General features: G+C 37.8%; 1 protein-coding gene across 14 annotated transcripts in view; it reads left to right on the forward strand.

The window, feature by feature from the left end:
* The window catches only part of LOC102960429 (ankyrin repeat domain-containing protein 26), a 136212-nt gene that overhangs the window by 41646 nt on the left and 80141 nt on the right, over positions 1–14425 (forward strand). For 13 of the 14 annotated variants that reach the window (XR_006219702.1, XR_006219701.1, XR_006219703.1 and 10 more), the window contains 7 exons: positions 4606–4732; positions 5041–5102; positions 8697–8787; positions 10875–10973; positions 11603–11631; positions 11725–11797; positions 13446–13703. Coding sequence is in view for 10 of the 14 variants with exons in the window: in XM_042991280.1 (XP_042847214.1) it covers positions 4606–4732; positions 5041–5102; positions 8697–8787; positions 10875–10973; positions 11603–11631; positions 11725–11797; positions 13446–13703 (739 nt within the window). In the remaining 4 variants the exon portion in view is untranslated. The remainder of the gene's footprint in view (positions 1–4605; positions 4733–5040; positions 5103–8696; positions 8788–10874; positions 10974–11602; positions 11632–11724; positions 11798–13445; positions 13704–14425) is intronic. The other variant, XM_042991284.1, reaches the window with a different exon arrangement.

Genomic DNA, 14425 nt, shown 5'->3' on the forward strand with positions numbered 1-14425 from the left:
AAGATATGGAAGATACGGATTTAGTGTCATTGTGTTATCTGTAGGTTTCATGCTTGTGGTGAGGACTCTGGTCCTTTGTGCTGCTTTCCACTCACAGAGTCCCCCTTAGGATCTCCTGCAGGGCTGGTTTAGTGGTCATGAGCCCCATTAGGTTTTGTCTGTCTGGGAAAGCCTTTCTCTCTCTTTCTATTCTAAATGACAGCCTTGCTGGGGAAAGGATTCTTAGCTGCATATGTTCCCATTCAGCGTATTGACTGTTTCCTACCACTCCCTTCTGCCCTGCCAAATTTCGCTGGACAGGTCTGCTGCTACCCTTATGTGTCTTCCCTTGTAGATTAAGATCTGTTGGTCCCTAGCTGCTTTCAGAATTCTCTTTATCTTTGCATTTTTCCACTTTCGCTATGACATGTCATGGTGTTGACCTAGTTTTGTTGATTTTGAAGGGAATTCTCTGTGCCGCCAGGACTTGGATGCCTGTTTCCTTCCCCAGATGAGGGAAGTTCTCAGCTATAACTTGTTCAAATAAACCTTCTGCCCCTTTCTCTCACTCTTCTTCTTCTGGGACTCCTATGATGTGGATATTATTTCATCTCACTGAATCACTTAGGTCTCTAATACCTGCCTCATGGTCTAGTAATTTCCTTTCTTTCCTTTCTCTGCTTCATCTTTGTCCATAATTGTATCTTCTATTTCACCTATTCTCTCTTCTGCTTCTCCCATCCTTGCTGTCACTGCATCTAGTTTATTTTGTATCTTGTTTACAGCATTTCTTTTTTTAATTTTTATTTTGTTAATTTTTTAAAATGTTTTTATTTATTTTTGAAGGAGAGAGAGAGACAGAACATGAGCGGGGGAGGAGCAGAGAGAGGGAGACACAGAATCCGAAGCAGGCTCCAGGCTCTGAGCTGTCAGCACAGAGCCTGATGCGGGGCTTGAACTCACCAACACTGAGATCATGACCTGAGCCAAAGTCGGATGCTCAACCGACTGAGCCACCCAGGTGCCCCTTGTTTACAGCTTTCTTAATTCATCGTGACTATTCTTTAGGTCCTTGATCTCTGAAGCAGTAGATTCTCTGCTGTCTTCTATGCTTTTTTTCAAGCCCAGCTATTAGTCTTATGGCTGTTATTCCAAATACTTGATCAGATATATTGTTTGTATTTCATTTGAGCTATTCTCTGGCTCTCCTTTCTTCCTGGAATTTTTTTTGAGGAGAATTCTTCTGTTTTGTCATTTTGGCTAGTTTCCTGTCCTTTATGTGTTTTAATAACTTGTTATGTGTCCCACACCTGCAAGTACTACTATATTAAAAAATGGTCATGCACTGTCCAGGGCCTGGCACTTGAGGAAGTGTTTTGGGAGCGTGTTGTGTGCACTCTTTTGTTGTGTCTTTGCCTGCTTTTCTCCCTACTTGGAGTAGTGGTTTGGACCTTCCACCAGGTGTGTTTTGATTTGTTTGTTGAAGTAACCCTGGAAAAAAGGAGAAGGGGGTGTTGAAGAAACCTTATCCCAAACAAAGAGAGGTATGACAGGGGTGGCAAAAAAGACCAGGCAGAGAATCAAAGAAACTATAGGGCTTAATCCAGAAAGAGAGAGAAGAAAATAAAGAAGGAGATACAGAAAAGGTGTGAAAGGAATAGAGTAAAATGCCCGCTTTTAAACAAACAAATAACCAAAACAGAGGAAAAAAGAAAAAATATGTATAGTAAGATTTGACGTAAAGTCAAATCAGAGACTATGAGGCTGATTCCAAAGGGAGGAGAGGAAAGAGTAGAGGAGAAAGAAAAGGGAAAAGAGAAGGAAAGAAACCGAAAGAAAAGAGGGGTGCTTGGGTGGCTCATGTGGTTATATGTCCGACTCTTGATTTTGGCTCAGGTCATGATCTCACTGTTCGCGGGTTCGAGCCTCGCGTTAGGCTCTGCACTGACAGCATGGATCCTGCTTGGAATTCTCTCTCTCTCCCTTTCTCTGCACCTCTCCTGCTTGTTCACTCACTCTCCTCTCAAAATAAGGAAATAAATATTAAATAAAAAGAAAGAAAAGAAAAAAGAAAAGAAAAAAAAGTAATTAAAGTAAAAAAAAACCAAACTAACATACACAACCACAGGACAGTTGTCTACTAGTGCCCGGGACTGGAGGCTGTGCTGGTCTGGAGGAAGGGCTGTCTGGTTCCGTCAGTGTCAGTCTCACTACCTTAGAGAAGCAGTTACAAGGCCCAGAGGGGCGGGGTTTGGTGTAATGGGTCTGCCTCCATTGGGGCTCGTGTCCGTTCCCTGAAACCCCACCATGTTGGTGGGGAGAAAAATGGCGACACTCTAATCTCAACTCCCCACACGAGGTGCCTCAAACCTCACTGTTTAGGCTGTCCTCACAGAATAGCCTGGGGGGGCCGGCTTGCCTTGCTCCACAGTCTCCTATGCTTCCTGAGCACTCAGCTGGGATTCAAAACCTTAGAGGATCCCTGCTCCCCCAGACCTGGTTCTGGGGTAGTGCCAGTCTGTCCAGGGGACAAAGGGCCTCCGGCTTGTGCCTGCAGGGTCTTTTTCCCTTGGTTGGGGGGTAATATACCCTCTTTCCACTGCACTCAAGGGAGGGGACTGTTCTCTACCAGTGTAGCCCTGAGATTGCTACCAAGCCTAGGGGTGGCTCCCTCCCCACCAGGCATGGGAGGTGGCAGTTCTGGTCTAAAGTCTGGCAACCTTGAAAATTCTGATTTTTAGCTTCTAAGGCAGTTTTGCAAAGTAGAAATTGACTCTCTGGACCTCTCCTTGGTCCGTGGTCCGGAGAGGTTTTCTCTTATCCAAATACAATCCCACACTTCCCACAGCCTCTCTTTCTCTTCCGTTCGTTTTTCCACCGAAGGGCTTCCCCCACTCCATGCCTATGTTGCCCATTTTATTTCTCCTAATTCGCATACACACACTTCTGTCCCACCAAGCTGTCTCTTTGCACCTGTGGAGATTTTTCTGTCACTGTGCAGCCTGTATTCCTGGTGTTCCAAGTGCTCTGACCTCAATACTGCTGTGTTTGAGGGACAAGGGAAATTCTGATCCCCTTCCTCTGCCATCTTAACTCCTCCCTCCTCCTTTTATTTTCCTTTTCACAATTTCAGAGTTCTGTGTAGGTTTGCATTATTATATCAGTTCAATATGTTTTATAGATATTATGGGCTTTTCTTCCTCGAAATGTATTGATCTGAATTTTGTCTTTTTTTTTTTTTAAGTTTATTCATTTATTATTTGGAGAGAGAGAGAGAGAGCACAAGTGGGGAGTAGCAGAGAGACAGGGAGAGAGAGATAATCCCAAGCAGGCCCTGCACTGTCAGTGCAGAACCAGATGGGGGGCTTGAACCCATGAACTGTGAGATCATGACCTGAGCTAAAATCAAGAGTCAGGTGTTAACTGACTGAGGCAATCAAGTGGCCCTAAAATTTTCTTTGGAAGTCCCCTGGGTACTTCAAATTTAATATGTCCTAGTTTAAAGACATTGTTTCTGACCCTTTCCCTTTCCTCTTTCCTGACTCTTTGTAATCTGCTCTGTCATTTGTTTTCCCTAGCCTAATAAATAGCAGCCCTGAAACAGGAAAAGTCCTGGACTCCGAACTTCCCTGAAACGACCGCATCCAGTCACTCACCACATTTGATATTTTGTACCTGCTTACCATTTTTCTTTTTTTTTTAATTTTTTTTTTTTTCAACTTTTTTAAATTTATTTTTGGGGCAGAGAGAGACAGAGCATGAACGGGGGAGGGGCAGAGAGAGAGGGAGACACAGAATCGGAAACAGGCTCCAGGCTCCGAGCCATCAGCCCAGAGCCTGACGCGGGGCTCGAACTCACGGACCGCGAGATCGTGACCTGGCTGAAGTCGGACGCTTAACCGACTGCGCCACCCAGGCGCTCCGTCATGTTATTCCTATAATTCACTCTCTCACCTATAATTTTGCAATACTCTTCTGGTTTTGCTTCCTTTATGTTCATCCTACATTGCTGTGAGAGTGACTTTTCTAAAATATATTCGTGACGATGTAATTCCTCTGCTTATTTAATGGATCCCCATTACCTGAAGGAGGAAACTCATGTTCTAGCATAACACTTGATCTTTTTATTTTTTGGTTTCGTCCTGATGTTCCAGTAATATCTATCTATCCCCTTCCCAATAACTCTGTTCCAGTTCTGCCATATTCCATAGGTGTTGTCACTTACTATATTATTTCATACTTGATCCTTTGCTCATTCTAGAATGCCCTTCACACCCTCCCTGTGTACTTGTCTGTCTTTTAAGATACAGCCTTATCTTCCCAGAGTTTGCTGAGCTTCCCAAATGTAAGTGTTTTCTCCTTTGTGCGTTCACTGTGCGTTATTCACTTCACTTGTAGAACTAGTGGATATTTTTCTGTCCTTACCTGTTTTCATGCATCTCTACCACTACTAGCCTATAGAACAGACTCTGTCTTTTATTTATATTTCCAGCTCCTCCCCGGATAGTGCCTATAACTTGACAGATATAGTATGTGTTTGTCTTTCTGAGTGGGTGAGTGCGTGACCAAATGAATTAATGTGATGTTTTTCTGAAGCTGGGTTTTTGTTTTGTGTTGTTTTTATAGGAAGGAACAGCAAAGTCAGCAATGGAAGCAAAGGAAGATGGTATTGGTATTATTGAAAATGTGCCACCAGAGCAAACAGTTAATGACAGTTTGACTTCTGGTGGAGTGCATAAAAATTACAGAAGTGGTAAGCTAGTGAATCTCTGTGAGTTGTTTTTCTATGATTAAATGCTAGTATGAAAAAAATCTGAAAGTATGTAGGTCCAAATATATTATTCATTTTTCGTTAAGATATTTTTCTGTTGCTATCTTTATGTGTCTGTTGCTTTATAAGTATCCCAAGTACTACCACCTTTTTCTTCCTGAGAATCTTCAACTCCCTGAACATCCTTTCTGCTATTGCTTTTATTTTATTGAAATATTCATGAATGGAGATAGACTATGTGTTTAAAATTCATAGTAACACGTTTTCATTAATTCATCTGTATTTTATAGATATGATGTCAGCATTAGGATTAGGAGAAGAGGAAGATGTAGAATCACCTTCTGATCCTGAGGTACTGTCTTCTTATTATTTTTAAATATAAGCATTGAGTGATGTTAAAACATCAAAGAGATGCTTTGACTTTATTCTCTCATCTCTGCATTTGCCCATAGAAACCATTTCCTTATATTTTTACCTATAATTGATAAAATAATTATGTGTTAATTATGACAATACAGTATAATACAGTTCTCTTGCAAACTTAATGAAAGTTGCTTAGTATTAGTACAGAAAACTAAGGCTTAGAGGGAATTAGTTTGGGTTTTGAAGTTAAGTTATCTAAACTAAAGAATTACTAAAGAAATACTCAACCTATGGCCAAATGTATGATTCTGTGGTGTATATGGATGTGTCAAACTCCTAATGACATCCAGAAAGAGTTTGGATTATGGTGTTTTACAGCTTGAACCTTCAAAAGATAATGCCTGGGACTTGAAAATATTGTATTTGATTGCCAAGTAGATCTACAAGGAGCATTGGGATTATGATAACCACAGTTTGGTTTAGTGGTGCTTTAATAATAAAACCCTTTTTGGATAGTTAAAATAACATTGTGGCACACGTATAGTAATATAAGTAAAGTAATGATGACCTATTCTAAGGTGATAACTAAGGATAGAGGTAAAAAGGGCCTGATCTCTTAGACACAGGCAGCTGCTGCATAATGCCGCAAGCACTGTATTTGAAGTCAAAAGACATGCTGTCATCTTGGTTCCATCACTTCCTAGCTGTGGGATCTTGGAAAAACTTGTTTAACTTGTTTCAATGTCAATGACCTCGTTCCTAAAGATGGTACTAATACTCGTCTCTTGGTTTTGTGTAATGAACAGATGTGGTAACGCTTTGAAAACTGTAAAGGGGGCTATAGAAATAGAAGACAAAATGATCACAGTGGTATTTAGTGACTTACTAAATATTGAGGATACTTTTTTTTTTTGAATCTTTATTTTTGAGAGGGGGGGTGAGGGGAAAGAAGATCCGATGCAGGCTCTGCACCGAGAACAGGGAGCCCAGTGCAAGACTTGAACTCATGAACTGTGAGATCATGACCTGAGCCAAAGTTGGGCGCCTAATTGACAAAGCCACCCAGGCTCTCCAAGAATACTTTTTTTATGTGAAGATGTCTGAAGGCCAATAAAATGGCAGTAGTGTCCAGAAGAGAATGGGAAAGTTAGAATGGGTTTTTGATTTTCTAATTTGGGCTGTGTTAAGTTTCAGTAATCTATTAGTAGAGACATCATATGTGTATACAGTTGACCCTTGAACAAGATGGGTTTGAAGTGTGGGAGTCCACTTACATACAGATTTTTTTTCTATAAATACAGTACCATCCTGTAAATGTATTTTCTCTTTCTTACGATTTTTTTTTCTTTTTTTATTATTCATTTTGAGAAACAGAGAGGACAGAGCATGCGAGTAGAGGAAGAGGGATAGAGAATCTTAAGCAGGCTCCACACTGCCAGCACAGAGCCTTACATTGGGCTTGAACCCACGACCTGTAAGATCATGACCTGAGCCAAAGTCAAGAGCCTGACCCTTAACCGACAGCACCAGCCAGCACCGCTTCCTTACGATTTTCTTAATAACCTTTTCTTTAGTTTATAGTGTAAGAATACAGTATTTAATACATATAACATAGAAAACATGTGTTAATCGACTGTTTATATTACTGGTAAGGTCAGCATTTCGTTATAGTAACTCTGACCTTCCATGCTCAATTTACAGAGTTAATGGCTGAATGAGGATTAACAGGTAGATTAGAGGGTTTCTGCTTTAATATTCTGGTTTTTAATATATACTTTTTGATTTTTAAGTCTAATTGCTTTTGCTTTTATTTATTTTTAAAAAGTTTTTAACGTTTATTCATTTTTGAGTGACAGAGAGAGACACATTGTGAGTGGGGGAGGGGCAGAGAGAAAGGGAGACATAGAATCGGAAGCAGGATCCAGGCTCTGAGCTGTCAGCACAGAGCCCGACACGAGGCTTGAACTCACGAACCGTGAGATCATGATCTAAACCGAAGTTGGACACCAAACCGACTGAGCCACCCAGGTGCCTCGTCTAATTGCTTTTAAAGTAGGAAATTCAGTAGATTAGTAGCTACGTTTTTGATATTTGTGGATTTTCAAGTGCATGGCCATCAGAGCCCTTAACCCTTCGTTTGTTCAAGGGTCAACAGTATAGTGATTTGGTACTTTTGAGATCTTCTCAATGAGATTATTGCAAATGTTTTGACCTTAATAAATTTGTCCTTATATACTGACTGTGTACCAAGCAGTTAGATACTGAGTGTACAAGTTGAGGGGTTAGGTTTTAGTGGTCGGAGCAGAAAAGTAAGTAAACAGCAATCCGTTATAAGTCAGTATAAATGCTTCCTAGAAAGAAAATGGAGAATGTTAGGTTAGAGAATATTGGGGGAGTTTGCAGTGAGGATGAGGATGAGAGTGGGAGTAGGAATTTTGGTAGTCAGAAAAGATCTGAGTGTGGCAAAAGCTGCCAAGTGAAAGATGAGACGGACCAGTCATGTGAAGATCTTGGCGAGGGACATTCTGGACAGAGAGAACCACGGATCATCATTTTACTCTAATGTCTTAGAGTGACCAAGAAGTAGGAAGACCCACTCCATCATCATAATCATTGTTGTGTGTAGAAAAGAAAATGTGCATACTGAGATAAGTGCTTGGCACATTTTAGGTGATTAATAAATAAATGTTCTTATACTTGCCTTTTAAAAGCTTAACAACACTTTTTGAAGAGTTTCATACCCATATCTAAAATTTTTTTACTATTAGTTAACCATAATTTTAAGAAAAGTTTTTCTTACTACTTTGCCATTTGATCCAACCCTTCTTTCATCAATAAAAATTTCAAGCCTTTGTTTACCTAAATGAAGCAGCAGCTGCAACAGTGTTTTGTTTATACTCAACATGATATACTCCAAAGTTTCTTATCATATTAGATATCAATTAACACTAAAACAAATGTCTGCCATTCTATTAGAAGCAGTTTAAATTTATATAGCAAGTATACTTTTAAGAATTTGTTTAAAAAAATTTTTTTAATGTTTATTTATTTTTGAAAGACAGAGCACGTGAGTGGAGGAAGGGCAGAGAGAGAGGGAGACACAGAATCCAAAGCAGGCTCCAGGCTCCGAGCTGTCAGCACAGAGCCTGACGTGGGGCTCGAGCCCATGCATTGTGAGATCATGACCTGAGCTGAAGTCAGATGCTTAACCGACTGAGCCACCCAGGCGCCCCTGAAGAATTTATTTAAATACTTATTTTAAATGTCCTTTTATTTTGATCGGGAATGCAAAATAAGGTGTTTTGTTAGTTCCTTTTTGAAATGTGCATATAAGTCAGTCTTCTGTCTATGAAAGTATTCTGGCCTTCCATGTTCAGTTTACAGAGTCAATAGCCAAATGAAGATTAAAAGGTACACTTAATCAAGAGAGCATATATGAGGTTTTCTATTTAAATGTTTTGGTTTTCAATATGTTTTTCTTATTTGTAAGTCTGATTGTTATTAAAATCGGAAATTCAGATATTTTCTTAGAAAAGGATTAGGAAATCTTTACGCAACTCATTATTGATGCTAATTTTAACAGAGTATGTCTGAGAGTCCAAACAAATATGTTCCTCATTTATCTGGAGCTGCGGATCAGAAAGGGCAAAGTATATTAAATGGACAAGTAGAAGGTAAGAACTGTATTTTACTAAGAGGTCATTGGACAGAATGTTGATTTAAAACAGGAATACTGATATATTCTAATATCTAAAGAAAATCAACTATTAAATGCATAGTAAAGAGAAAGAGATGTGAAAAGGAGGTAAGTTGTATCTTATGTGGTGTCAGCAACAGATTAAATTGAGAGTGCCACCAAAGGAGCTAAATGACTAGTTCCCTTTCAAGATACTGTAAGACCTAAGGAACCTCAGGAAATAAGAAAAGAGCCAAAGAGGGAATGATGAGAACAGTGGAGACTACAGGGAATAAATGAAGGAAAGTAAGCAGGTGTTTATAGTGTTTCTACTGGAAGGTGGTAAATAAAATACACTAGTTCTTTAAAAGGAATAGCAGGCTATTTGAAATGTAGGAATACTGTAAGGTGAGCTTCCAGTACTAGAATTTGTCAGAGTAGCATACCAGAATTTTCCCACTCTTCCTGTTATCCTCTTTGTTGGAAGACATTAAGGACTGACAGCTGATGATGCAGAGTTATGTCCTATCTACCATGGATGAACTTACGCATTTATAGTCAGTGATAAATGTACATACCTTAATGCCATATCAAATTGGAGGTACTTCATAAGAGAGTTATCATTTAGTGCAAAATAAGAGAATTGGAAGGAGGGTCAGTTAGGGAGACATCAAGGAAGCTATAGCTCTGATAAAAAGTTCCATTAGAAAGTTTATGACTTTTAGGGCGCCTGGGTGGCTCAGTTGGCTGAGTGTCCGACTTCAGCTCAGGTCATGATCTCAGTTCGTGGATTCAAGCCCCATGTCAGGCTCTGTGCTGACAGCTCAGAGCCTGAAGCCTGCTTCAGATTCTGTGTGTTTGTCTCTCTCTGCCTCTCCCCTGCTCATACTCTGTCTCTATCTGTGTCAAAGATATACATTAAAAACAAAATTTTTTGGAGGCACCTGAGTGGCTTGGTCGGTTGAGCGTCGGCCTCTGGGCTCAGGTTGTGATCTCGCGGTTTGTGAGTTCGGGCCTCGCATCAGGCTCTGTGCTGACAGCTTGGAGCCTGGAGCCTGCTTCGGATTCTGTGTCTCCTCCCCCTCTCTCCGCCCCACCCCTGCTTGTGCTGTGTCTCTCTCTGTCTTTCAAAAATGAATAAACATTTTGGGGGAGTTGATAGTGGGTATAGAGGGTATAGATGTAAGATACTCCTGCTAAACAAGGAGGAAAAATGTGGTAGAGATAATCTATAACAAGAATATAAAAGTGGAACATTCAAGACCATAGATCCAGAAATTACTGTTGAGAAGGAGGAAAAGAGAAGGGAAAGAGAGAGAAATGCATGGTGTGTTAGCTAGGAAATTTTGGAGTTGAGGAGGAAACTCGAGAGAATTCACGTTAGATGGCTGGAGTACATGTGCACTAAATCAGAAGATTAGATCACAGCTACTCCAAAGAATACTAAAAGCAAGTGGAGTTCTAGAATTGGGGTAAAACCTAGCCACTCATTTATCCTCCTCAGATTTCTTAGACATCAAAGATACATGTTGCATTGGTATTCATTATTCAAATGAGATTAATTTGAATATGGAAGCATTGGCTGTTATTTTTTTAAGACAGCTAATATATGATAGCTATTTTTAAAAATTTTTTAATGTTTATTTGAGCGTGAGACAGAGGGCAAGCAGGGGAGGGGCAGAGAGAGGGAGGGAGACACAGAATCTGAAGCAGGCTCCAGGCTCTGAGCTGTCAGCACAGAGCCCAGTGCGGGGCTTGAACCCACAAACTATGAGATCATAACCTGAGTTGAAGTCGGATGCTCCACCGACTGAGTCACCTAGGTACCCCATGATAATGATAGCTATTTCGTAAAAGACTTTTTTAAAGGCTTACATGATCTACCAAATCAAACTAATTTTGGAAACAAAAGAAGTGATAGGGTTAATTCCCTAAATGCTAAAATGGTTATTTTCAGTAAATATGATGCTGATTTTGAAACAGAAAAGATTTTTGGTATCTAAAAATTTTGTGGCAATTAATTTTATTTTTCCCTTTTGGTAATCATATTTCCATATTAAAAGCTTATTATACATTATTTCTTAGATGTGTTTTATATACCTTCTTGCATGAGTGGATCAAGAAACTTTAAGATGGCTAAACTAGAGGATACAAGAAATGTAGGCATACCAGTAACCCACATGGGTATGAACAAAAATGAATACTTTTATTAACTGTTATTCTACAAGTATATATCCAAGCTGATCAATTCAGTACACTTGCTCTGATGAGAAAGAAATTATGCATTCAACTGAACCGTCATCACAACTGTGTACTGACTAAATTACAGGACAAATTGAAGAACATGGTAAATACTTGTAGTATAATGGTATAAATGATTTTGCTGTACTGCACATTAAGGGTATGCTGTTGCATTCTGCTATCGGCTTCCACATTTATCCTCTCAGGGTCATGAATTGTTCCTCTAATTCAAGATTGCTTTTCTTTACATCAGTCAGCATGTTCACATTGGTACATGTGCACTTTTCTATTTTAGTTAGTCATTTGAAACATAATCTTAACTTTTGACATCCTAACTGCATGTTCTGTGGAGCCTATATTCCTATTTTTTCTTCAGTATGTATAATGTGTTCATATTTCTGTCTTGTCACTGTCTTAACCCACCTTCCTGTCCCCCCAAAATAAAACACCAAAACCTAATGTAATCATTTTCAAAGCGAAGCATGAGGATTCTGCTCAGTACTAACTGCATGAATGTATAGTTGGCTTTCATATTTACATATAATTGACTATTTGTCCCTTTTGCTTTTTAGATCCTCCTGAAAAATATCCTCACTTGAAGGTAAAACTTCTATATTTTTATCCTGAATTTTTAACTACAGACTGTGTGACATGTACATTATGTCTTAATCATATTGTTTCAATACCCATTCAGCCTACCGTTGAAGTGGAAGATTCTTTTTCTGATAAAACAGTAGGAATGAAAGATATACAGACATCCAGATCAGGTAAATTTTACAATACAAATTTAACAGTGGAAAGAAGTACACTAAAATATTTGAAATGCTCTCATTCCTAATTTTTTTTGGTGGCACATTTAGTTGAAGGATTTGACATAAATAAGGTAGATGTCATTGTTGGTATCCATGTTTGAAGAAAAGATATTTACAAGCATAGGAAAAAGAGATTTAAAAAATATAAGCTTTAGTTCATGTTTCTTGTTTTATTTTGGAATCCTAAATATTCCTAATATTAATTATTAGACTCTTAGATTTTTCCAGTGTGCAAAATGCTTGTTTGAATTCTGACCTTTACCTAGAGTAAAGCTTCACTTGTTAACATGTCCATTGTGTTTTAACTTGATTTCATGTTATCTAAATAACATTTTAAGCCAAATATGTTCTGCTTAGCAGACTGTGTGTATTTGTGTATGTGTGTATGTATGTATGATGTCTTTGATTATTAAAAATGGGGGAAGTAATTATTTTTTATATTTAGTAGATACAATCTTTTAAAACAGTAATTCTGAAGCTTTTTGGCTTCATAGTCTTTTTATATCATTTAAAAATTATTGGGAATTCCAAAGAACTTCTGTTTAAGTGGGTTGCATATGTTGGTATTTACAATATTAAAAATTAAACCTGAAACATTTAAAATACAGGTATACACAGTCATATATTCTGTTAGCCATTAGAGCTATGACCCTCAGTTGTGATACTATTGCATATCATATCTTTAGAAGACTCCATTGTACACTTAATATGAAAATGAGAATGAAATGTCAAATAATATTTAGTATTATTGTGAAAATAGTTTTGACCTCTTGGACTGCCTGAATGGATAGATCTGGGACTCCAGGGATTTTCAGATGACACTGGAGAACTGTTTTAAACCATATACAGGGTTCATGGATGTGAAATGATAAAGGGGCCTTTGTGATGAAATGGACATTTAAGTTCCACTTCTGCATTTTCTTTCTTTCACTTGTCTTAAGAGGTTTAAATCAGACAATCTTGCTTTTTTTAAAAAAATATATATTTTTGTTACATATTCATTTTCTGTCTCATGGCACTATTTTTTGGATCTAGTGTAGACTGAGACTTATCCTGTTTTTACATGGCAACAATTATGTCACTCAAGGCTTTTGTTTCCATATAAATTTATGTTTAGCCAAGGCTTAAAAATTGAATTCTGATGATATTGGTACATTGAGGAAAGACCATTTCATTGTGATTAAAGTAGTACCATTCATTAAAAGTTTTTTTAAAAACCCATGTCTTTAGAACACACAGTGCATATTTAAACATAAAATAAATGGTTAGACATAGATTTTGTTACTAAAATATTCATAACCTTGAGCAGTCTTAATTATTAATAAATAAAGCTTTTATGAGATACAGAATATGTAATAGAGTTGCTTGAATGAATCAAAGTATATAATGGTAGAGAATTAAAAAGAAAAAATGAGAGACTAGTTAAATTTATCTATGTGAATGTCAAATATAGGACATGTAAAATACAATAAGTTCTGAAGGAGTAGTAGTGTGTTTAGAGGGAGAGGAGGATATGGAACTGCTTCTCTGAGGAAAGAATTGATACAAATTAGTCAAGTATGTATTACTATTTACGTTCTAATAAATGAAACTTTGTTTTCAGATTTTTCGGATTGGGAGTCTGCTAGTTTGACCTTCGGTAATGAGACTTGTCAAACATCCAAGAATTTGAAGGTTGATGATAAATGCACATTTGTATCACAACCAATGATCAAAAATCAGTCAGCATCCACAGATTCTGGACCGATAACCTTAATAGATAAAGAAAAGATTAATATTGGAACTGTGCTGCTGTTAGGTAATTGTACACTCCATGACCTGAGTGAATCACAGTTACCAGAAAACAGAGAGAGCAAAGAAGGTAATGAAGCATAGAGAATTCAGCCTCTTCGTGGCTTCACCATAGTTGTGGTTTTTCGAAAATAATTTTGTGGCAAAATTTAATTTGTGTTTATTCTTTTTACGTAACCTACAACCAGAGTACTTTTAGCAATACATTTGCATTCTTCCTTTGACTAAAGCAACATACAGATAGCAAAGAGACATGGAGAAATTAATTTCTTTTAGGCTAGCATTTAGTGTACACTGGAGAATGGGTAGCAGGATTATATTTAGAACTTTCGGACTAGTTGGAAAAACTAGGTACAGATCCAAAGATTGACTACTCAAAACATAGTTTCTTAGCTTTATTTTTATAGCTCTAAATTCACAAATATCGGTCATACTATAATCACTGTAACAAAAAAAGCACCTTCCCAAACAAAATATTAAAATACTTCCTATATTTTCTATGATTTTATTCTAGTGTTGGCTTTCTCAATTGAATCACTGAGAATTTATCACATAGTATCATCTTCTCAGCTATGTACACATAGTGTGTCGCCTTGTTTTATTATTTTTAATGAATAAATAGTTCACAAGGAATATTGGTTTTAAAGAGTGCTGTATTATTTAAAAATAATATATGGAAAGCCAATTTTTTTTAAATAGTATCTTTAAAAATTTTTTTTTAATATTTTTATTTATTTTTGAGAGAGAGAGCATGAGCAGGGGAGGGGCAGAGAGAGAGGGAGACACAGAATC

This window comes from Panthera tigris, chromosome B4 (assembly GCF_018350195.1).
Source record: "Panthera tigris isolate Pti1 chromosome B4, P.tigris_Pti1_mat1.1, whole genome shotgun sequence".
Lineage (NCBI taxonomy): Eukaryota > Metazoa > Chordata > Mammalia > Carnivora > Felidae > Panthera > Panthera tigris.